At 43.1% G+C, this 24,324-nt stretch overlaps 1 protein-coding gene across 1 annotated transcript in view; it reads right to left on the bottom strand.

Annotated features, from left to right (window-relative positions):
- The window catches only part of VAMP3 (vesicle associated membrane protein 3), a 594,205-nt gene that overhangs the window by 451,896 nt on the left and 117,985 nt on the right, over positions 1-24,324 (bottom strand). Inside the window, exon 2 of the mRNA XM_044056443.1 lies at positions 1,023-1,110. Coding sequence (XP_043912378.1) covers positions 1,023-1,110 — 88 coding nt within the window. The remainder of the gene's footprint in view (positions 1-1,022; positions 1,111-24,324) is intronic.

Here is a 24,324-nt window from a genome sequence, read left to right as displayed (position 1 = left end):
CCAGATCGGAGAGGCTGACAGAAGACTTCGAGGAGTGCAACGAGAGTGCTGATTGAAGCAGAGGAGATGAGGAAATCTCAGAAACCGGCTCCAAAGCTGTCAGCTGGCTCTAAACGGAAGGGACACTCTGTTCCGAAGGCAGTGGAACCGATGACCCTACACCCTCCATTTTTTTAGCCTTTTTAGATAACTTGGAGTCACCTGAAGATTTGGATGACTTAGAGGATTTACTAGCACCATCCTGGTCACCCAGTGCATCTGAGAAGGGGTGCTGAAGTAAACCCCTATCCACCAAGTTCCTCCTCCTCTCTAAAGTACCCTGAAAGAGAAGGAGTGACAGATGCCACAAGAGTCTTGGAGGTGTAATGCCCCCACACAAAAGACACACTGAATGTGCCCATCAGGGACATTTACTGTCCACAATCCGGACATTTTTTGAATCCAGATTTAGGATGTTGCTTCTCTTTCTCTTCAGACATCCTTTTAAATTTAGACAAATTTAAACAAAAGAAAAAAAAAACACACTCTAAGCAACTATTAGCTACTGAAATAACTACTGACTAAGAATCTAGTTAAATACAAGGCCAACACTACTAGGCCAACTGCTAACTAGAAACACTTCTATATACTAAAAACAAAGCCAACACAGGGCACATATCTAAATCTATATAGATATAGATATATAGATATAACTATCCTAACAAGAAAAAGTCAAGAAAAAGTTTTTAAAACTTGCGAATAGAAGAATCTTTCCAATAAAATTGGTCCGAGCAATCTGGAACACCGAGATCTGGGTAATTCCAGCAGTGCATCATGGGATAAGGGGCTTGGTCTCGAGCTACTGGTAAACCTTGAGCTTTGCTAACGGCCATGTTGGAGCCGAGGATCGACTCTGAACCCATCAGTGAGAATAAACGGCGGGATTTAACAACTTCACATTCTAAGTTTGCCTATATCACAAGTAATAATTCAATCTTAAAAAAGGGGTGAACATTTCCAATGACAGACTTATGAGTACTTACCTCATTCACCTGTGCTTGTGTCTGCTGAAGTTTTCGGGAGCCACCTGGTGCAGCAGCAGTGCCAGAGCTCCCTGGAGATGGTACAGACCTAAAGCAATAAAAAGTGCATTATTTCTACACTATCAAAATTTTATGTAAGGTTAAATATAAAGGCTCATAACGACATGGTCACAACAACAGAGTGCAGAGCCTAAAATGCTTTAACACATACTTTAATATTATGATGTATTACTGCTATAAAAAGGAAACTCATTAGGTTCACTTTATCATAGCCTTTTACAGACACCTACTGTATAATTAAAAGCTACAAATTTAGAAGACAAAATAGGACAGTAAAACTGTGCAGTTTTTTTGCACAATAAATTCTGTAGGATCCATTATTAATACTGTGACAACAAAGTGCCTCTAAATCAATAGAGAGTGTGATTTTGGATGCAGACCCTTAAGGAGAACCACGACCACTACCACACAGATTATATTCATAAAGCAGCAGAAAGTATTCTAAGAACTAAGCAAACATGAGAACGGATAAAGATCCTGCAAACAGAGATGATTGCAGGTAGGGATACAGAAAACAAGCAATGGGGGGGTTGGGGTTTACTGGAGAAAACTGGCAGTGGAATCAAGGTACTGGAAGCAAATAACTAAAGAGGGAAAAGTAACGGGGATGAGGCCAAGAAAATATTTGGACTGCAGGCTAGAGACCGCCTTCCCTACCAGGGATTGACAGTTAAGTGTCTTAACAGTCTGTTACAACATACACTCCTAGCTTAAAAATAAATTTCCTACACAGGAAAGTACAATAAAATAACTTCTATTAAACGGAAGCCCCCCCCCCCTCAAAAAAATATGAACTTATATGAACTTATCTGTACAGCAAAGGAACAGCACAAGCCAACCGATAATCCTTGAAGGCCTGCAGGAGTCTACTCTTCAGTGGCAGGAAACGTCTGAAGGGTTTAGCTCCCAAACCTGTCGTTTTAGTCAGCTCAACTCAAGCAGACCTGACTGAGTGGAAGTTGCCCTGAAGCTCTGAAAGCCGGATGGCCATTATATCCTTGGCAGGATATAACCCATATAGAGAAAGGCTGCTGCAGCATTGACCAATATGACGGATATGCCAAGAGACCCAAATTCACAAGTTATTTCCTCTCCGAGACAATAGTTTTGAGTGGAAAAATTCCAAAATAAGTCTAGATACAGATCTATTTTTCATCTAGGAGACACAGAAAAGCAATCCTGTGAGGAGGCGGCTATTAAGACTTTTATGCTTTCTCCTGGAATCCAAGTGTGTAGAGGGTCCTCTCACTTTGAAAAAAAACTATGCAAAGTTAAGCAAGTGGTATAAATATGGAAAAAGTGAATAACCTGCAGTAGGCTATCACAGGAGCGTGACACTTCGTGAATATCCTTAAAGCAGTGGGTAGACCAAAGGTTACTGCAGAGAACTGATGGCATGATCCAGAGATTGAAAACAGTCTGAAATCTTAATATATAGTAATGAGAGGCAACATGCTGTGTGAAGGGATAACAATTTGAACTTGGGCACTATCACAGAAAGGAAAGATTCTGAACTGATTTCCATAAATTATTTTTCTTTGGCAGGAACATTCTTGAATAAAGCCCTTCTCCTAGATGACGGGAGGGGGAACTGCTCCTAACACCCCCCCCCCGAGACAGCAGATGCTGACATGATGGACGGGGGGGGGGGGGTCGGGAGAAGCTTTGTATGAAAGATGATGGGAATCCCTCAAAAGAAGGGAGAGATTCCAACTACCATTTGCAGCCTTGACTGATTACTTTCCAAACCCATCTGAAACTATTTTCACCAAATAGAGAAATTGGGGATCATACTTTTTGGAGGGATTGAAGGTTTCCTACGGTGGGAGGGAGTGTCTTGTAGATGATCAAACTTAGATTGTCCTTTGTTCTGAGGGGTCCTTCTTTCTTTTTGGAACCTCCCTGTCATTGTTTTAAAAATTTACCATTGGCTTTCTGTGATTATTCTGCTTGAGTAACAGTATAGACAAACCATTAAACCCCTTAGCAAATTTGCAGAAGGCAGGCTGAAAAGTGAGAGATTCCTTGAGACAGTTACCTCTCTCGCATTTTAAGAACCTCTACAGCAAAGGCTGCAAAAAAATTACAGTTGTGTACACTTACCATAAATGCAGACAGAGTGTATTCACTGTTGCAGTCATGACTTATGGGATTTCCTGCTTCAGAAGCCCTTGGAAGGCCCAACTACCATAGTGAAAATCCCCCACCTCCCTGGACTGGCAAACGCCCTACCCTGATGTCAGTATGCCTGGGTATTAAAGGGAGCCAGCAAACACCATGACATCAGTTTTTTCTTGCCCCAGAAAGTAGGAACCCCATAGATGAACTTTAAGCAAGGGACAAGGTTAGAGGAAAGGAGGCCTGTAGGGCATCCCTTCAGAGGGTCCTATGGAACAGGAGGACAAAGAACTAAACTGTTACTGTAAGGAGAACTGGGGGGATGGAGGGAGGGAAAGAAGACTGCAACAATGAATACATTATATCTACATTTATGGGAAGTGTACACAACTGTACTATGTTCTTTGCGTTTCACCGCTGCAGTCCAGACTTTTGGGATGATTCCCAAAAAGCTAAGATGAGGGTGGTAGGTGCCTTAAGGAGAAGAGAAGATGCCCTACAACATGGCAGTGGCAAATCATGTTCTAGACTTGGAAAAGGCTGACAGATGGTAGTGTTGTTTAGTAACGGTATGTACTGATGACCAGGTAGCTGCTTCCAAAATGTCTTTGGTAGGTACTCCCCTCAGGAATGCAGTGGAGGTAGAAGTGGCCCTAGTTGAGTGGGACCTAAGATTCAGGAGGCTTGTTGCTGTGGTTAGGTGTAACAAAAGGAAATACAGTGGGAGATCTACTTAGAGATGCTCTGTTCGGAGACTTTTTCTTCAGAGCCCAAGGCAAAGAAAAACAGTTCTGATTTTCTGGAAGTTTTTAGTTCTGTCAAGGTAGTAGCGAAGTTGCATGTGTACATCCAAGGAGTGAAGGATTCTCTCTTCCTGGTTCTGTGGTTTAAGGAAGAAAAGTAGGCAAGTGTATGGCTTGGTTCAGGGAATTTTCCGTGACCACCCTGGGCATAAAGGAAGGGTTAGTTCTCAGTGATAATCTGTCTGGGTGGAATATAAGAAAGCGTTCCATTGCCACGATGGCTTGCAACTCAGAGATCCTTCTACCAGAGGTGATGGCCAGTAAAAGGGCAATCTGCCAGGTCAAGAATTTTAAATCCGTTGAAGTAGACAATTCAAAGGGGGTGGGTAAGATCAATTTTTCTAGAATAAAGTTGAGGTCCCAAGGAGGAGTGGGCTGCCTCCTGGGAGGTCTGACATGCAGCACTCCACTAAGGAATTGTTTCATTAGGGGGCGAGAAAAGACAGAAGGAAGAGTAGGGATGTGGGTTGAAATGGCAGAAGCATGTATCATAATGGATGAAAAGGACATGCATTTGTCCACCATTATAGCCAGGTAATCCAAAATGGCTGAAATGTTGGTTGAAACAGGGTTGAGGGCTTGCGGCTGACAATAGAGAATCTTTTCCACTTGGCAGAGTAAGTTTTCCTAGAACTGGGTCTTCTAGAATCTGAGGACATTAAGCACCCCCCACTACTCAAGCAGTGTTCAGGGTAGAATTTTTTATGAATTAACTAGGCTGAGAGTTTGAGTATCTGCAGGATGGGGTACAAGAGCTTTCTCTTTGCCAGAGACAGAAGATCCAAACTCTAAGGTAACAGCCAAGGTTTTTCTTTTGTCAAACTCAGAAGCAGAGGGTACCAGTGCTGCCTGGGCCAATCTGGTGCCATCAGGATGACACCTTGGTCCTTCTTCCCCAATTTTTAGGAGGACCCTTGGAAGCAAAGGCATAAAGAAATAGGTGGCTCCAGAGGAAGAAGGCATCGGTCTTTCACACTGTGTGAAGTTTGCTCTTGGAACAGAATCTTTTTAGTTGAGTGTTTTTGTCGGTGGTCTATTTGAGGGGGATTTCCATTTCTGGACTATGCTGAGAAATGTCTCCTGATGCAGCTGCAACTCGTGGAGATCCAGTAAGTGTCTGCTAGAGTGTTCTGAGCCCCAGGAAGGTACTGAGCCATCAGGTGCAACCCCACTGCATCGGCAGTCTCCCAGATCTGCACGGACAGCCGGGCAAAGAGGGTAGGAGTGGGTGCCCCCTTGTTTGTTTATGTAGCATGACTGTTGTGTTGTCCGCTTTATAAGTAGGACCTCTGGTGTCCAGTGATTCTTGAAGGCCACCATACCCTTCTGTACTGCCATCAATTCATTCCAATTTATGTGCTTGTGTCTGAACTGCTCTTTCCATTTACCCTGGGATAGAAGGTGCTTGAAATGGGGTCACCGGGCTGTGTCTGATGAATCTGTGGTTAAGGTTTGGCCCTGAAGGACGAACCTGAAGGAGAGACCCTGGTTCTGTGCACATGCTCGTACCCACTATGCCAATTCCTCGCTGAAGCAGTGAATTAGCTGGATTCACATATCCAGGGACTAGGAGTGCTGGCACCACAGATTCTTCAGGTATCACTGACGCTTTCTCATGTGTCGCCTGGCCCAGAGGGATCATTAGTATACAATATGCCATGTATCCCAGTGCTCGGAGGAATTTCCTTTCTGAAAGGCACTGCCTCTGCAGAATGTCCTGGACATATTGGGTTAAGAAGGAAGCCTTGTCTGGAGGAAGGAAGGTTTTCTGGTGGGAGGAATCCAGCAGAACCCCCAGGAAAACTATCCCAGTGGAAGGGTTTGTGTTAGATTTGCTGAGGTTTATAGTGAACCCTGGGGAAGAAAGTAGGGTCTGGGTGAAGGCCAGATCCTTGAGGAGCTTTGACTGACTTGTGGATGGAATAAGGCAGTCATCCAGATAAAGATGCCTCTCGTTCTGCATAGGTGATCACTGGAGCCAAACATTTTGTGAAGACCCTGGGAGCAGTAGACAAGTCAAAGGGAAAAGCAGAGAATTGAAAGTGACTGGTACCTGCTCTAAAACGGGGGGGGGGGGGGGGACACTTCTGCAGGATTCTTCTATAGGAATGTGCTAATTAGGCATCTTTCTAGTCTGAGGTGACCATTAGAGCCTGAGGAGTGATCACAGGAAGAAGCTTTTGAAGATTAAGCATTTTTGAATTTTGAATCTAGGACGGACTGAGGATGGACAGATCCAGGACAGGGCACCAAGAGTCTTCTTTCCTGGGGACCAGAATAGCCTGCAGAAAAACCCTTTTCCTATCTGGTGGTCTGGTAGTGGTTCCACAGAGCCCTGTGAATCTGAGAAATGGCCTTTACTGTTTGGTTTTGTGGCACATCGGGGTAGCCTGAGAATCTTAGTGGTTCTTTGAAAATGAGCTTGTAGCAGTTTGAGATTACTTGCAGAACCCACTTGGAGGAAATGAGGGCCCAGTTTTCCTTGAATAGGGAAAGTCTTTCTCCTATCTTGTCTGGGGTTGGGGGATTGGGTGGAGAAAGAGTCATTGATGTCTGCTAGGCCCCTGTGGCCTAGAACTCCCCAGCCTGGGTGCTCCTGAGGACCACTGCCTTGCCCTCTGAGTTTGTTGCTGCTGTCTATGAGGCCTTTCTCTCTGGGTTTTCTGCTGAATGGGTTCTGACTTGGAGAGAGAGGACCCAATGCTAAGTGGGAATATTCCTACTGAACCTAGGTGGCTGGACTTAGAGAAAGTCTGATAGTTTGCATGGATTTTTCTTTATCCTCCATCTTTAACACAGCCTTTGGTCCAAAAAGTGAGTCCTTATCCAGGGATGCATCTAGTACTTTATGTTCTGGTAATGTCTGTTCCCCAAGCCAAGCATGCCTTCTGATGACCAAGCCAGAGACAGCAGCTCGGGTAGATGCCTCAAGGGCGTCATATCCACAGTGCAAAGAGTGCCAAGCTACATGGCAACTGGAATGGCAGAGATCTAGCAATTCCTTGGAGGTGAATACACTCTGCTAGTATGTTATCATATGGAACTGACAGTTGAGAGCCCTCATGGCCAGGGTAGAGGAAGTGTAAATCTTCTTCCCAAACCTGTCAAGGGCCCTGCTTTCTTTGTCCATAGGTAATGGGGTTTTAGAAGTACTAGCCCTAACTCCTTTGGAGCCAGGAGTGACAATCTCTGGGTCAGCAGAAGCGTTAGGAATTTATGGGAGTCAAGTATTTATTGAGACAGAGTCTGACCGAGTCCGAAGACGGGCTAGTTTTCAGCAGATGCCCCGGGCGGGGGGGGGGGGGGGGGGTGTGCTCCAAGATACATAGTAAATAAGGATTACACTGAATTTAAAAAAGAATAACAGGTTACATAGCAAACAGTGATACAATTAAGTTGAAAACAAATGAAAAAAAGCAAAAAACAATAGTAATTCAAATAGTGCAGTAGGCATGGTTAGTAATACATATTACACATTATAATTGTTGGTACTTGAATAAAACACAACAGAAACAAAGCAAAGCAAATACATTAATATATTTCCACTTAGGGGAATGGGATGGCATTCTCACCAAGTTAAGCAATTAGAATAGAAATATATAGTAATAAATTGGAGGAAGGTAATAAGTTGGAGGTAGTTTTCAAATGAAAAGTCAGGGAGTGTAAACTATAGGCTGAATAGTGCTAAGAATTTACTGATGGGTTACCCTGGTGATGAGCAGAAGCATAGCCAGTTGTTAGTCAAATGGGCCTTAAGAAGAATTTTGAATTTGGAGGGGTTAGCCGTGTCAAGAATCGGCTGGGGTATTGAGTTCCAGATTTTGGAGATGTGCTTTGAGAATAAGGCATTCCCCATAGCTATTACTGGCTTTAGTGACTTCTAAGAGAAGTTTGTTGGATTACCAGAGGGTTCTATTGGTAGTGTAGGATTTTACTAGGTTTTTCAGGGCTGGTCAGTTGTCTGGTAGGAAGATGAGGGAGTGGCAAATTGTGAGTTGCTTGAGGCATATTAGGTTTGGGTGTTCCAGCCAGTCTGATTTGCAAAGAGCTGAATAATGATATTATGATGCATACAAGAAAATGTATAGTGGATGGCTTTGGGCAATGGCTAATTTGGTAGTTTGGGTAAGGAATGGTTTGGCTCTATAGAGTACCCAGAGTTTTATATTGATCTTTTTGATTGTTTGGGATATGTGCAAGTCATAACTGAAGGATCTATGGTGACACCCAGCAGTTTTGTGTGGTCAACTGGCCCTATTTTGGTGTTGTTAGTGGAGCAAATGATGAATGGAATGGGGGGATTGCAATATTTTGTTGCCAGTAAATAGAAGTTTGGTCTTGCTGGGGTTGAGTATTAGCTTTTGGCAGAAAGGTAATGTTCAACATATATAAATACTTTTTGTGTTTTTTGCAAGAGTTCGGGGATTGAGGTGGCACAGCAGATGAGTGCAGAATCATCCCCATATTGTATAATGTTAGCTGATGTGGTGGCTGAATTGAGATCTTTTGTAAAAATTGAAAAGAGAAGCGGGCCAAGTAAGAAACTTGGCGTACACCTACGGAGACTAGGAAGAGTGACGATATACTGTCTAGCCATTTAACAGCTTGCTGTCTGACAAGTAACTATGAAACCATGACAGGGTGCAGTGAGAGAAGTTTAAGGTGGCTAGTTGATACAGAAGTTTTTGATGTGAGACAGTGTCAAATGCTTTTGACATGTCTAGGAAAACTGATGAAACAAAGGCTGTTGTTTCTCGACTGACTATATCAGTGATGCTATTTAGGGCAGATGTGGTGCTACAACTGGGTCTGAAGCCATGTTTGTTCAGGAAATAGGGCATGATTTGTGTGTGTATACACTTCGAGGATTTTGGCAAGGGAGGTATTACGATGGGTCTGTAGTTTGATAGTAGTCTTGAGTTTGGGGATGTATTGCTCAGCGATGGACCAATTTATTAGTAGGGAGACTAGGTAAGAGATGGTGTCAGCTGCCAGCTTCAGGAACTTGACTTGAGTAGCAGGTTGGCTGCTTGAGTTGAAGGTTTTAGTCGATGGAGAAGTTTGTTAATGTAGCTCATAGGTATTGGTTTGAAGTTAAATGCTTTAGGATTGATGGCAGAGGTGGTGGGGACAATTAGTGGACTGGTAGTGTTATGATTTATAAGGGACTGTATGAAATTAGTAAAATGACTGGAACTGAGAGGCGATGCTTTCTGTGGTGTTGGGGGGGGGGGGTTGTTAGTTTTGAGAATTTAATTTATACAGGCCCAAAAATTTGGAGGGTTATTTTCATGTTTCTGTCTGTTTTTATTTGCTTGACTACATTCCTTAATTGTCAGTAGTTTCGGAAGGTTGTTTGGTTTTTGGTGGCCAAACAGTAGGACCATTCTCTACCTCTGTTTCATAATTAGTTTAGTGTGTGATGTTAGCCATGTGGCTGGTTTAGCTATTACACGGATTTTCCTGATGGGGACGACTTTATCTAGGATTTCCAGGAATGTGTAATTACAGTACTGAGTTGCATTACCTAATTGGCTATATTTTAGTGGGGACTAGCTACATTGTTTGAAGAGAGAGTTAAAAATATCATTGGAGAAATTCTGTGTGTTATGGATTTACTTGTGTGCGACGTCTTTTTTTAGGATTTACTTTCTGTTGTGGGAAGAAGCAGAGTGAGGACATAAGAACAATCTATTAGTGAGAATTCAGTCAAGTGTGGACTGTTTCTTACAGTGTGTCAATCCTAGTTGGGGTGGTGATGATTTAGAGCAGGAAGACCAGTCTAGGTTGAAATCTCCTGTGATTGTTTCAAGGTTAAAAGTTGGTTGCTGCCCACTTAAGGAGAATTTCAATTATTGTAGAATTGTTGCCTGAGGGGGTGTAGACTACGAAGATTATATATTTGTTAATGTTTAGTTGTAGGCTAGATACAAGTACTTCTAAACAATCTGGATCATAGGGGTGGTTGTCTAACCATTCTAGGATAAGTATCTCTTTATACATAACTGCAATGCCACCGCCTCGCTTATTAAATCTGTCTAATCAATAAATACTGTAACTCTGGGTTAGTAGTTCACGGTCTTTGATGTATAGTTTTAACCAGGTTTCAGTTAGTAGGACTATATTGGGAGTATATAGGTTGAGGGGAGTGTAGAATTGCTCAACTTTGTTTAAATGTTAAAGGTTAATATGTTAAGATTAAGAGGTCAGAGCTACTATGGGGGTGCATTGTATAGTTTTGTTGGTGGAGTATTTTTTTCAGGTGGTTCTGGTTGGGAGCTCATGTGGACCAGGGTTAGGGTATTATGTCCCCTGCTTAATTAAGCAGAGAGAGACTGCATGGGAATAATTTGACAAGTTTAGTGAGTAATTTTAAATATTTATGAAGCACATTAGAAGTTGGTTGGGTGGGAGAGTGCTTAACTGAGAAGAGTTCTGAGAGGGGAGTTGTTGTAGAGGTATGGTGATATTAAAGTGGTTGGGTGAGTGCTGGTTGTTTGGCCTGTGTTGATTAATGTGGGTGAGGAGATATTTGTAATGTGTAGTCCATGGTATGAAGTCATTAGATAAGTGGTTATAATAAAGGTAGTTGAGACCGTGTGTAAAAGTAACATTGTTATTGTGCGTGGGGGTTGCAGTGAGTTTTGACTATGGGTCTCATGTGAGATGAAGTGTGTAAGGGATGGTTGAAGACTATTCGTTGTCAGTAAGGAAGTGATAGCCACGTCTTTCTTCACATCCTATGTGAGATTGGTTAGCGGGTGGGAAGGTGAGGGGGTGGTGTGTGACTGGATACCGAGAGGAACTGGGAGGAGCAGAGAGGTTATAAATGAAGCTGAAGGGTTTGGTGGGAATGGGTGTAGGGTAGGAGAGCAGAGTCAGCATGAGATAAGCGAGCGTGAACAGACCTAGCAGAACCTGGCCCCACGAACAGAGCAGCAAAAAAACACCATCAGTACCCTGTAAAACCTGTCTGGTTTAAGAGAAGCTTGGTGGAAGAGAATCTGGGCTGAAAGATGATTCCATGAAGACATCTTCTACCACTTCCAAAACTGGAGGGATAGTCAAGGATTTGTGCTGTGGAAGATCAAGGAACTCCTTGACCTTTTTAGATTGGGGGTATTCCTGTGCCTGCCACTGGAAAAACTCTCATGGAATGCACCATCTCCCCAAAGGTAATGTCTCAGGGGGTGAAGCAGAGGGTAAAACCTCCTCTGAATCAGAATCCTCAAAGGAGGTAAGGAAGAGTTCATCTTCAAGGGCAGAGTCCTCCTGATCAGAGTCCTCATCTGAATCAGGGCGTTCTGAAAAGGTCTCAGGTATACAGTCTCTTTTCCTTTTACCTAGTGAAGATTCGGGGGGGGGGGGGGGTGGCCTGCCTCTGACTGAAGAAATAAGGCACTCAGTCAACCTGACCAAATCTCGCTGATAACTTGTGGGGTGGGAGCCAGAAGGCCTAGGCACAGGATCTGAGGACAAGCTCTTACGGGTAGCTTTGGCCTTGGGCCTATGCACGTCTGCTCCTCAGACGCCAGTCTCTTTGAAAGAAATAACTGATGTTGGTGAATACCCTGAAATGATGTTGTCGGTTGAGGATCGTTCACCAGAAGCAGAGGTCTGCTGTGCGACTCCGGAGCCAACCAATGAACCGAGTGCGAAGGTCTAAGTTGGAAGTTGAGGGACCCGACTGCATGTCAAACTCTGGAAAAGGTCTCCATAGGCAGCCTCTGCCATCACCTCGCTGAAGAGAGGGGCTGAGAAGGCTCCTCTCCTTCCTCTGCAATAATGAGCTTTTGGGGACTGGCGGACAGAGAAAGGTTGTCAGCGGCCCGAAGTTTGGCTCTTTTTTCCTTCTTTCACTTAGGGAGCTCAACCTTGGAATGACCAATGGACACCATTGTGCGATGGGAAGTGGATTGCCGACTAAGGCGCTTAGACAAGATTACAGCCCTACTCCTCATAGTCCTAGAATTTAAACGGGTGCACAGACAGCAATTAACATCATCACAGTTTGGGCCTAAACAAGCAACACACAAGGTATGAAAGTCTCTGAGAATTGTTTACCACAGCAGAGACAGCGGTTAGCTTCATCTGACAGGAGTCACAGATTAAAAAAAAAAAAAAAAAAAAAAAAAGGATGAATGATCTGAGGAACGAGAAATGGTCACAGCAGTCACTCATGACTGAGGCACTTTAGCATCCTGCTGTGGTAGCAGAGGATACTTACAATTTGTTTTTCATTCTGTAACTGTAAGAAGGCAGAAGAACCGATGAACCCATAGGTTACTCTGTGGCTAAACTGAAATATGTCAGATTCCTGCTGACTGGGAGGACTGCCTTTCATTCTTAGAGACTTTTCTTTTCTTTTAGGAGCCTCCTTGCCTTTGTTTTAACTCCTAACAGCTTCTGGCTTCATGCTGCTTAAATTGCTTATCAGCAAAGAAAGTTGAGAAGAAAGGGATACTTTCATTTGCTTTAAAAAAGGAGAGCTAAAATATTTTAGTCACTCCATAAGTCAACTTCTCCTTTCATCACATTTCTGTAACAACCCAGCTGCACGGTGCCAAATAGACCTTCCTTATCCAAGGGAGAATTTAACATTTCAGTTTTACTATCTTCAAGAAAATTTTGAGAATGAAGGCAAGCCAATCTTCTCATTACAGATCCATTCACCCCGGGAATCACTTCTGTGGCCCTGCTCGACAGAGGCTCAGGTAACTAAACCACACGGGAGGCGCAAGCCGAAACATTTTGGCTAGGCTTAATTATGCCCTAGGGCCAATAGCCTAGTACCTACCTATGAACCTAAGAAGCAAAATCAGCAGCATCAAAATCACACTTGCTTAGTAACATGAGAATTTGAAGGTAGAGAGGCATTAAATGAATTTTGTACCTTAGGAGAAGGAAGGTTAATTAACTATTGCATGTTCTCAAAAGATAAGAGTAAATACTTCAAAACATATATGCTTGACAGTTTAAATTTTAAATTTAAAGTAGCAGAGGAATACACTTTCTTCACCAACTTGTCAACGGCTTCCTCAGGTTTGTCAGAGGGTATGGGATTATCTGTTTAGCAGAAATAGATTAAAATTTAGAAACTACAGATGGATCGGCTTTGGGTTGGAAAACAAATACGAGTTTGAGGTTACCTGTACAGTCTTGTCAGACTTCCTGGAAGAAGGCGATGGACAATTAGGCAAACAAGTACCAGCAAGAAAAACATTCTCTAAAGTAGGCAAAAAGGGAGAAACAGCTGCAGGTTTAGGCATATCCAACTATAATGAATCATACTGGGCCATAGGAATTTCATTCTGTTCCAACTGAAAAAACTCCCATCTTAGAAAAGTCTAGAAAAAAGACAAATCTTCAAAGGGGAAATCTTAATCCATACTTTTCGTCAGAATCAGAACATTCAGATTGAGAAAAAAATTCCAGAAATACAACCATTTCTCTGCAATGTCTGCTCTGCTGACTGAAAATTTAAAGTTAGAAAGAGAAAGATCTCTTTTCCTCTTTTTCCCGGAATTACAGGACAAGGAAAAAAAATCACTAATAAGCTCCTTAGCAAATCCTGCTAAAACATCCTTGTCCATAGAGATGGAAACAGAAAAGTGGAAGCAAGACTGGAAGGTTTTCTCACAAAGTTAATTTTTCCCTCGAGAAACTACCCCCTGCAAAATGACAGACCCATAATAGGTATACCTGTCCACGATATGGATACCCATCCTGTATGAGTTAAGAACATTCATTTGCCCCTTCCCATGAAATCTAAAAGCGTGGTTTTCTCTTGCCACCAAGGGCATCTCTACAACCACAGAGAATGTGGACATTCCCTGATCTTTGGTGGCTGTAGGTTCAGTACCAAGGGGACTGTGTAAAAAGATGAGCATAGCAAAAAAAAAACACGTTTATCAGCAAGAAAAATAAAAACACACAACCGAAGCAGAAAATGCAAAAAAAAGATGAGCAGTCTGAGGAATAACTAGCAGCCACAACAGTCACCCAACAGTGGCTGCAGCAAAACAGGTGCCAGCTTGATACCAAAAAAGCTCCTCAACAACTTTCTTTGTGCAGACTCATCTTGGCTTACCCCATGGTGCAGCCATCAGTCTCTGTGGTTTCAACTTCCTCTGTTTTACAGAAATTGCATAAACATTTACACAAACTCCATTAGAAATGCAATGACTGCCCTATAAATAATTAGTTTCCTAGCAAAATACAATATTTCAAATCAGAAAAACTAAGTTTTCCTCAGGAAAAAAATAGATTTAAATGGAAGGTTTTCTCCAACAGTGGTCTTATCTGCCCACCTTTGAAAGATCACTAGCCAATGAACAGTTCTAGGGCGGCCTGCCAAAGGACAGCTCTTTAGGTCATAAAAGCTTTAAAGATATTTGTGCCCAGACTATCTTTACATGAAGTTCATCACAAGGTCCGAACAGAGTGCATGGAAAGTTTTGAAAATTTAGGATACTGCAATAGTGATCTATACCTTGAATGTGCGTGTGTATCAATCTCCAATATATACATTAATAGGTTCATAGGTTTGTACTAGGCTATCTGCCCTAGGGCATTTATAAGCCTAGCCAGAGTGTATGTGGCTTACACCACCCCTTAGGATGAGAATACTACACCCTTTTAGGGTTTAGTTTACTATGCCTCTGTTTAGTAGTGACACAGAGATGACCCCCGGGGTAAACCTACGATCTCCCATCCACTCGTCGAGATTTCTCTTGAATAGAGTCAGTGAGGGGCTCTGCCTAACATGGACAGGGATTCTGTTCCAGAGTGTAGGGAGCCTCTGGGTTATGAATCTGTCCCTCCAGCACGTTCTATTTATTTCTGTGTTGAGGTTTAAGTCACTTGTTCTCGTGGCTCTGATGGATTTGGATTTTCTGAGGTGGAGCATGTCCATTAACTCAGGATTGGACATGGCCTTGTACGTCAGGCACAGATCACCTCTGAGTAGTCGGAATGCGACTGAATAGAGCTGGAGTTTTTTCAGTCGGGCAGCACATGGCATATGTTTAAGACCCTTTATCCTCTTGATGAGGAACTTTTGGGGTCTTTCCAACTGCTGCAGATGTCGGGTGAGATACATCCCAAATGGGGCATTGTACTCAATCATTGGCCTGATAAGAGAAGAGTACAGGGGCACAATGACCTCTCTTGATCTAGATATGAAACCCTTCATGATAAGGTGGGCAATATAGAAGGTCTTCCTAACCACTTTGGCAATGTGAGTGTCAAATGAGAGGTTTCTGTCAACCTGGGTCTCTAGGTCCCTGATTACCTCTTCCGTACTTAATGGATTACCTCCTATGTGGTAATTTGTCGGTACCTTGTTTTTCCCAAAGGGTATGACTATACATTTTTTGGCGTTCAGCTTAAGGCCATGGCTCTGACACCAATAATAAATGCCGAACAGGAGGGGTCCCAGGACTGAGCCCTGTGGGACACCGCTTGTGACTGGCTTAGAGTCTGACATAGCTCCAGCAACTCTGACCTTGTGGGTTCTGTCCTTGAGCCAGTTTGCAACCCATCTTGTGACATATGGGTTTACATTTAAGCTGGTGAGTTTGTCTATGATGCCCGAGTGGGGTAAAGGCTTTTGCAAGGTCAAGGTAGGCTGTGTGAACTGCCTTACCCTCATCAATGGCCTTAGTGACTGTCAAAAAAGTCGACCAAGTTCAAAAGGCAGGATCTGCCCTTGACAAAGCCAAATTGGGTAGGATCCAATGTCTGTAGGTCCCCAATGTCTTTGTTTATGAGTTCCATAATGATCCTCTCCATAGCTTTGCAGACCAGGCTCGTCAAGCTTATGGGGCGGTAATTTCCAGGGTCCGTAGAAGCACCGCCTTTGTGAAGTGGGGCCACTGTTGCCGTACGCCACTCTTTGGGTACGTATCCTGTGGTAAGGCTAAGATTAAGCAGCAGCCTTATGTGTGCGTTTAATTCCTCTTGGAGTTCATGTAGCACACAGCCCGGGACACCATCCGGTCCCATTGATGCTGTGTTTTTAGCTTTAGAGAGGGCGGCTCTCACCTGGGCATCTGAGATGTTAGGGAGGCTACACTCTGCTGGGATAGTTATTTCTCCTTTTGGGGAGAAATTTGCACTGAACCGGTCTGCCAGAATGTTGGCGATGTCAGTGGGTTCAGTGTATTTTGTGTCATTTTGGACTAACTCTGAGCATATCTGAGAGTTTCCACCCAGGTTTCTAACATAGCTAAAGAAGGCCTTGTGATTGTCTTTTGTGTCTTTTGCAATTTTTCTCTCAAAGTTGGCCTTGGATGATTTTATGAGTGATCGTAGTTTTTTGCTAGTACTGATCAGAGATGCCTTCCCTTTTAGGGATTTTGCTCTGTCGTGTAGTAGCTTCCTCCTCCTGTTGTAAAGTTTGTTTATGGCTGGGGTCCACCAGACCGGGCGCCTGCCTTTGGGGGAATGGGTCTTGGTTTTATTTGGGATTGCATGATCCATGCATTCTTGAAGGTGCCCATAGAAGGCATTTGCAAAGGATTCAGCAGTGTGGATTGTGGTTTCCACTGGCCCAGGGGCCTTGAATGATACCACTTCAGTCTTAAGAAGTGTGAAGTTTGCTTTCGAGAAGTTCTTCACTGTGGTCTTTTGTGCAGGGGGTGGGGGCGGGATGTGGATTTCCAGTGAAATTAATTTATGGTCTGATCTTACCAAAGAGGGATGTACTTCCGGTGTGGAGCATTTTGTCCCCATGTTTGTGATGATCAGGTCTAGTATACTGTCTCCTCTTGTGGGAATGGTAACTAGTTGTTCCATTGCATTTGAGTTTATGAATTCTAGGAACCTTTGGGCTAGGGTGTTGGGGCTTGAGTAATGTTCCCAGTCTATGTTTGGGTAGTTGAAGTCTCCCAAAATGATGGTATTTGGAGAGACATTCATACACTCCAGTGTCTTCAGGAAGGCTGTGTGGGGTTCCTGAGTTTGAGAGGGTGATCTGTAACATGCTACAAACTGTAAGGCAGTTTTGCCTATGGTTAGTTGCACCTGGATAGTCTCCAATGCTTCGTGCGTTGCCACTAACCTGGAGGTGTGGGTATCTTTGATGAAAATGGATACTCCCCCTCCTTTTGTGGTTCGGTCCAAGTTTTGGGGCCGGAAATCATGATATCAGGTAAAACCTGATAGTGCTGGGGTGCTCTCAGGAGCTTTGAACCAGGTTTCAGTCACTGCACAGACATCGATGTTCTCCATACTGAGGAGGGCTTCGTGCATCTTGAGGTTTAGACTTCTGGCATTGAGCAGCATTACCCTTAGTTTTTTTCCACTTGTGTTTTCTAGGGAGGTAGTTTTGTCATTTGAACCTTGCCTAAAAAAGGCACTATGGGGGTGGCAAGAGCCTTGGCCAATATCCGGAAGCCCAGGGGTGACAGGTGCAAACCATCCCTTGCAAAGCAGCGTGGCTTGTCAAGCATGTCATCCCAAGCAGACAGACACTGGATCCCCTTAGAATGACACCAGTAATTAAGCCAATTGTTAAAACTGATCATTTTGTCTTTGTACTGTGGCATCATTCTTGGTGAGGGTAAGATGCTGCTCAAGGTCAGGGTCATACCGGCCTGGGCTACATAATCAGAGAGCTCCTCTATGTCTCTTTTCATGTAGTCCAGGGAGGTACGTCTCAGGTCGTTCACACCGGCATGTACAATGACTGAGTCATATTTGTACTTGCTGTGGAGTGACCTGAGTGCTTGTGTTATGTGGTGGATTCTAGCTCCCGACAGGCAGCTTACTGTGACCCTCTCCTTGTTCAGTCTGGTGAGCGGGACGTCAGTGTGCCTGACTATGGAGTCACCCATTACAAGTGTGTCTGGCATGTTGTTTGGCCTTAAGGGCTGCGACTGTTTAGCATACTGACTTTGTGAATTATGTGTTGCATGTGTTATGTCTTGAGGTGGTGGTGGCTTGGGTGTCTGCTTTGGAGGCCTCTGTTGTTTTGGTAGATTTTTAATCAGCGCCTCCGAGTATGTTTTTGTGCGTTTATGTGTTTGGTTTGCAGTTGTGATAGTTCTATGTGAGACTGGGTTTGTGGTGTGCGTGGTTACCTTCTCCTCCTGACTGGTCTTGCCAGTACTGAATTGAGAGAGCTCAGCCTCCAGTTTGGCTATATAGTTGCATCTCTCGCATATATTTGTATTTGTTGGGAGGAGGAGAGGGTTGTCTGTGTACATGAGGCAATTGTAACATTGCCTCAAGATTCCCAGATTCACCAGCTGAACAGGAGAGGATGCCAGCAACTGACCCTTTGACATGCTAGAAATAGTGAAAAAGATTGCTGTGTAACTGAGTCAGAAAGGACCTATAGGGAAATGGGTACTCAACAGAATTTAGGTGAATGAATTACTTTTTCATTTGTTTAAGAGTGCTTTACCTGTATACAAAATGCTTTAGGAGCAAGTGCTGAGCTTTTCAGATAGAGTATAGGCTGTTTAGATTGCAAGTAGAACAGTTCTAAGGGAAAAATTGAAGAGCAGACTTGGCGGAGCCAGAAAAAGTTTAACCTTGTTTATGCGCACGGCCGCGCAAAGCCGTGCAAATGTGGATTTTAAGCAGTGAACTACAAAAGAGCTAGGAATGGTCCCAAACAACCAATTACTAACAGCTTTTTGTGCTGAGGTCACTTCCCCCAAGGATAGGTAGGCTGCTCAAGGCTCCCCAAGGATAGGTAGGCTGCTCAAGGCTCCCCACTCCCACTGGTTAGCAAAGAAACTTCCTTTTATCCAAGTAAGGTAATGGACAACACAGGAACTACACCACAGCCCAGAATACAGCAATGCCTGTATACTGGTCTAAACTAGTCGAGAAAGGCGGGAAAACAAGGATTATTTTTTTGTTTTTTTTGCAGAAATACACAGAAAATGCAGAGACAGTGATAAATTAGTTACACAGGCTAGCACACTTTAGTGGGCAGCCTCCACAGTTCAATTAAACAAACAAACAAGCAAACTTTCGACTAGATTAGACTAAATGTAACTAAGTGCAGATTTTAAAATAAATGCAGTAATCAGTAAAAAAACAGTTCAGGCTAGTTTAAAGTAAGCAGCAGAAGCTATTTTCAGTGAAAAAAAAGCAAAGATACTTAAATCCAGAAGGTAGTCGCTTTTTCGAGTTCCTTGCTGCTAGGACCACTCTGTAAACCCACGTGGAGCTTGTCTGAGCAGTATAGCAGAAAAAAACGCCCAGAGGCGGATTTTAAGCAGTGAACTACAAAAGAGCTAGGAATGGTCCCAAACAACCAATTACTAACAGCTTCTTGTGCTGAGGTCACTACCCCAAGGATAGGTAGGCTGCTCAAGGCTCCCCACTCCCACTGGTGAGCAAAGAAACTTCCTTTTATCCAAGTAAGGTAATGGACAACACAGGAACTACACCACAGCCCAGAATACAGCAATGCCTGTATACTGGTCTAAACTAGTCAAGAAAGGCGGGAAAACAAGGATTATTTTTTTGTTTTTTTTGCAGAACTACACAGAAAATGCAGAGACAGTGATAAATTAGTTACACAGGCTAGCACACTTTAGTGGGCAGCCTCCACAGTTCAATTAAACAAACAAACAAGCTAACTTTCGACTAGATTCGACTAAATGTAACTAAGTGTAGATTTTAAAATAAATGCAGTAATCGGTAAAAAAACAGTTCAGGCTGGTTTAAAGTAAGCAGCAGAAGCTATTTTCAGTGAAAAAAAAGCAAAGATACTTAAATCCAGAAGGTAGTCGCTTTTTCGAGTTCCTTGCTGCTAGGACCACTCTGTTAACCCATGTGGAGCTTGTCTGAGCAGTATAGCAGTAATTAATATTACACGCATCTACACACACTTACCTACAAGACCAACCCAGACAAGCTAAAGTATTTACTGTGTAGTACCCTATACTTCCTTTAAATGCAGGCCAATGTGATTTATGCAAATGATCTGTTAAGAACATAAGACCATTTCAACAACATGGCTTCAGAATGCCCATGACATTTTTAAAGTCTTTAATGGCACACTCAGATCAATAAAGCCCAAAGTGCAGTTGCACAAGTCTTGCTTACCTGTTAGAATACATGTACAATTCCTCTCTGCTTCAGTGGCAGTTTGTGTTATCCGCCAGAGGAACCCTGTAGTGGCCAGCTTTCAAAAGCTAAGATTGCCTGCCGCTCTCTTCCTGTCAGTCAATTGGCTGAGCATATCCTGAGAGGGAAGCGCTTTGGCTGTCACATGGAAGTGACTGTTTACTCTTTCTGCCATGCAAAGAAACTGATTGGCTGAGCATATCTTGAGGGGAGAGGGGAAGCCTTGATCTGTCACAGAGATTGTGTGTTTGGCTTCCTCACTTCCAAAAAGGAGGGCAGGAAAGTACCTGAAGTCAGAATCATCTAGCAAGAGTAAATTTGCAGCCAATCACAATACCACATAAAAAACACACAACAACCAAACAAATCAGAGGTTAAAACCCACCTCATCTATGAACTACCTGAGAGATGGTAAATGGGTGCTGCCACTGAGCCAGTGACAAATTCAAACATCTATTGTTACATGTAGGGAAGACATATGCAACTGTACTATGTTGCGTATACCCACTGCCTCAGTGGCATCTTGGTTGGATTCTCAAAGCTTACCCTACTGGGGAATTGGAAGGATAAGAATGCAAGAGCCCCTAGAGAATTGTCCTAGCAAAGGCTGCTCTGGACCTTCAAAAGGAATCCAGTTTTTAGTGCTTTGTGAAGGTATGAACAGAGGACTATGTTGTTGCCTCTAGAATGCTTCTGGAGTCAACCCCTTTCTAATAAACCACTGAAGAGGATAAGGCCCTAGTGACAGAGCCTTATCCTTGTTTGAAAGATTTACCATAGTGGTAATAACAGAAAACAATAGTACAGGCAATCATTGTGCAAAAGCTTGCTTAAAGACAGGTGACCTTTCTACCATTGTGCAGGAGATGGTGTCAATCTTCGTCCAGAAGAGGCTCACATCAAGGTTAAGGCAGCATCCAGCACAAGATCTTCATGTTCAAATAACCTGATCATATAAGCTACCTACAGAATTCCCTTTATGACCCAAGAAAGCCAAAGGCCACAATGCCTATGTACAGGGACTAGAACCACTCAGTTTTAAACCAAAAACCATTTTCCTAGGTTACCTAAACAGTCCAACTATAAAATGGAAAAACTACACCACTAGCGCACAAGCATCAACACTCCTGGAGTTTGTCAACACAAGCAACCTGCAACAATTACAGTACTCACTAGGAGAAGCAACATCTTGGCTCTTGTTCTTACCAATACGGCAGCATCTTGCACCATCCCTTGTGAACCTTTGTCAGTTATGCCCATAAAGCAGTCTCCTTCAAAATAAAATCGCAACCAGAGATTCCTTTCATCCAAGGTAACTTTAGAAATTTCTCCAAGACAAACTACCTACAAGTGATACATGGTCAAGTTTCAAATCACCACCAAGCCCAATTAACTCCACTGAATATGCAGAAATGTATATCACCACACTATACCATCATGTAAAAAGCTGCACAGATGCAGCTGCACCCTGTAGGAACAAGTGGAGGGAACCCCCAGAAATAAACCCACGTGGTGGAATCATATCAACAAGCTTTACAATAAAAGGAAGAGAACTTTGACCAAAACTAAGAGTAGGTCCTAGAATGCTAGAAGCCTCATCACCGAGATAAAAATTCATGAGCTTAATAAAATCCACCAAAGCCAAGTTTGAATCTAAAACAGCTACCCAAGCCAAAGACTCAAAACTGTTTTTAGTTACACTCATAACATCAAAAGAAAAATGTAGTAATGTACTGAGCTAGCTGACTGTGAATAATGTTACCTACACTAAGGCAAATGATATAGCCAGCAGGCTGATAAATTCATCTCTAACTCTACCCTTCTCTCCCCCAAGAAAAATGTAGTAATGTACTGAGCTAGCCGACTGTGAATAATGTTACCTACACTAAGGCAAATGATATAGCCAGCAGGCTGATAAATTCATCTCTAACTCTACCCTTCTCTCCCCTCCATCTGTCGCTCAAGACTTACCCAAATCTGTCTCATCTCCAACTATCACACAAGACAAAGTCCTTACAGTGTTATAAAAACTAGAGAGACTGCTTTGGTGGCTAACCATAATGACAAATCCATTTTGTCCGATTTTCGTCCAGTTCAAATGTGGATCCGACCTCATGACAGATGCCCATAATTTCCTGAACTCCACTTCAGTACCTCAGATAGAGTCTGTCCTCCTTGTTAAGTATTACACCCATATGCAGATACATGAAAACATATGTCTGTTCAAAATTATATCCAGAATGTATGACAGAAAAAATGGTCGGGTTATGGGGAACCGGCAGTAAAGCTGCTCAGACAGGGAATGTCAGAATTGACCCAGTCATCAGAATCCTATTTGTGACAATTCGCAAGGGGGCAGGTGGGAGGGATGTTTAACTGGATTAAAATCAGACAACATAGAAAATACAGTTGTGTACACTTACCATAAATGTAGATGTTCGTATCCAATGCTGTCCCACAGCTGAATAAGACAAATACAGGCAGATTCTCAAGCATACAGACCCAGGTGGTGTCAATGAACATAACTGGTCTGATTTTCTGCAGAGTTTGATTCTACAAAGGAAGAATCTCAGCTGATAATGAACGTCCAATATATGAAGCATATATTCACCTCTGAAAATATCAGAAAATAAGATTGGCAGATTTATTGAATGGTTCAGACTAGTTTCAAATGTTACCTTAAGAAGGAAAGGTGCATTAGTCCTTAAGGAAACTCTGCAATCTTGTGTTCATATGGTATCTGATAAATTGTATCTGCTAAGTAGGTGTAAGATGACTTCTGGTGAGACTGTGATACCTAGTTCTTGCAAAAGTTGGAGCAGAAAGTTCCGATGGTTTACCAAAATGTTGCTGGAATTAATGGCCAGGAGCCAGTCATCAAGGTATGGGAAGACATAGGTCTCTCACATGTGAAGATGTACTGCCACTGCTGCCATTCCCTTGGTAAAAACCCTGGTTGGGGGGGGGGGGGTACCAAGACCAAATGGCAAGGCTCTGAATTGATAGTGATTGGCTCCCACCTGGAAAAGGAGAAGTCTCCTTGAATGCTTGTCTACCCTGATATGGTAGTAAGTTTCCTTGAGATCTATGGAGCACATGTAATTGTCCTTCCTCAAGAAGAAGCAAAATGGACAGAAGTGTGACCATCCGGCACTGTGTTGTATTGATTCAGATAGCTCAGATCCAGAATGACCTGGGGTCCCCCATTTCCTTTGGTAATAAAAAAAACCTAGAGTAGACTCCAGACTAGTTGACCTTCAGGGACCAGCTGGCTGGCTCTTTCTAGCATCTTGGAGAACTTGTCTGCTGTAATTTCCCACTAATTGGGAGAAATGTAGGCAGCTTTCTTCTCTTTGATGGGAGGAAGGAAAAATGGCACAATATCCACGGACTACTCTATACAACACCTAGGAATTAAGAAGTTATGTACTTACCATAACGTTCCATGCTTGTAGTCCATCTCACCTACATTCTTGCTGGATGGGTTTGGAGACGAACCTCTGCTCCAACTTGGCCTATAGTAAAGCTCAAGAGCTTTGGCTCGAGGCTATCCCCTATCCCATGGTGCACCACGGCAATTCCCCAGATCTCGTTTGCAAGAAAGCAACTAATAGTAATTATATGTACATAGTTATTGATAGTATAAACAAAGGCTTTTGTTTTACTATCCATGGCATATGGACAGACAACTATAAGGTGGTCAGACAGCATAATGGATAGTCCACCAGTTCCTCCAGGATACAGGAAGGTGGAAGGAGGGTGGGACGCAAGAATGTAGGCGAGATGTACTACGAACATGGAACGTTATGGTAAGTACATAACTTCTTAATGTTATGTAGTCCTAGCTCGCCATAATTCTTGCTGGATGGGACAGCGTCCCCAGCACCTTTACCCTGGGTGGCTCAAGCAATGAGACTCTTTAGCACAGTGGACCCAAAGGATAACCTGTCCCGGGAGGCCAAATCTAATTTATAATGAGTGACAAAGTATGAGGTCTTGCCCATGTAGCTGCTGCACAAATGGTATCAATTGGAAGTTTGGAATTGAAGGCATATGAAGTCGATACTGCTTTAGTTAAATGGCCTTTTACCTTAGCAGGTAATTGTTTCCCCAACACTTTTGTAAGAAAATGAAATGCAGTCTGAAAGCCATTTAGACAGAGTTACTTTGGAAACAGGCAAGCCTTTGTTTTTCTCTGAAAAGGAAACAAACTGATCCAATTTCCTGAA

The sequence above is a fragment of the Protopterus annectens genome, chromosome 14.part0, assembly GCF_019279795.1.
Source record: "Protopterus annectens isolate FY-2018-M chromosome 14.part0, PAN1.0, whole genome shotgun sequence".
In the NCBI taxonomy this organism is placed as follows: Eukaryota; Metazoa; Chordata; order Ceratodontiformes; family Protopteridae; genus Protopterus; species Protopterus annectens.
This window is presented reverse-complemented; position numbering and strand designations above follow the sequence as displayed.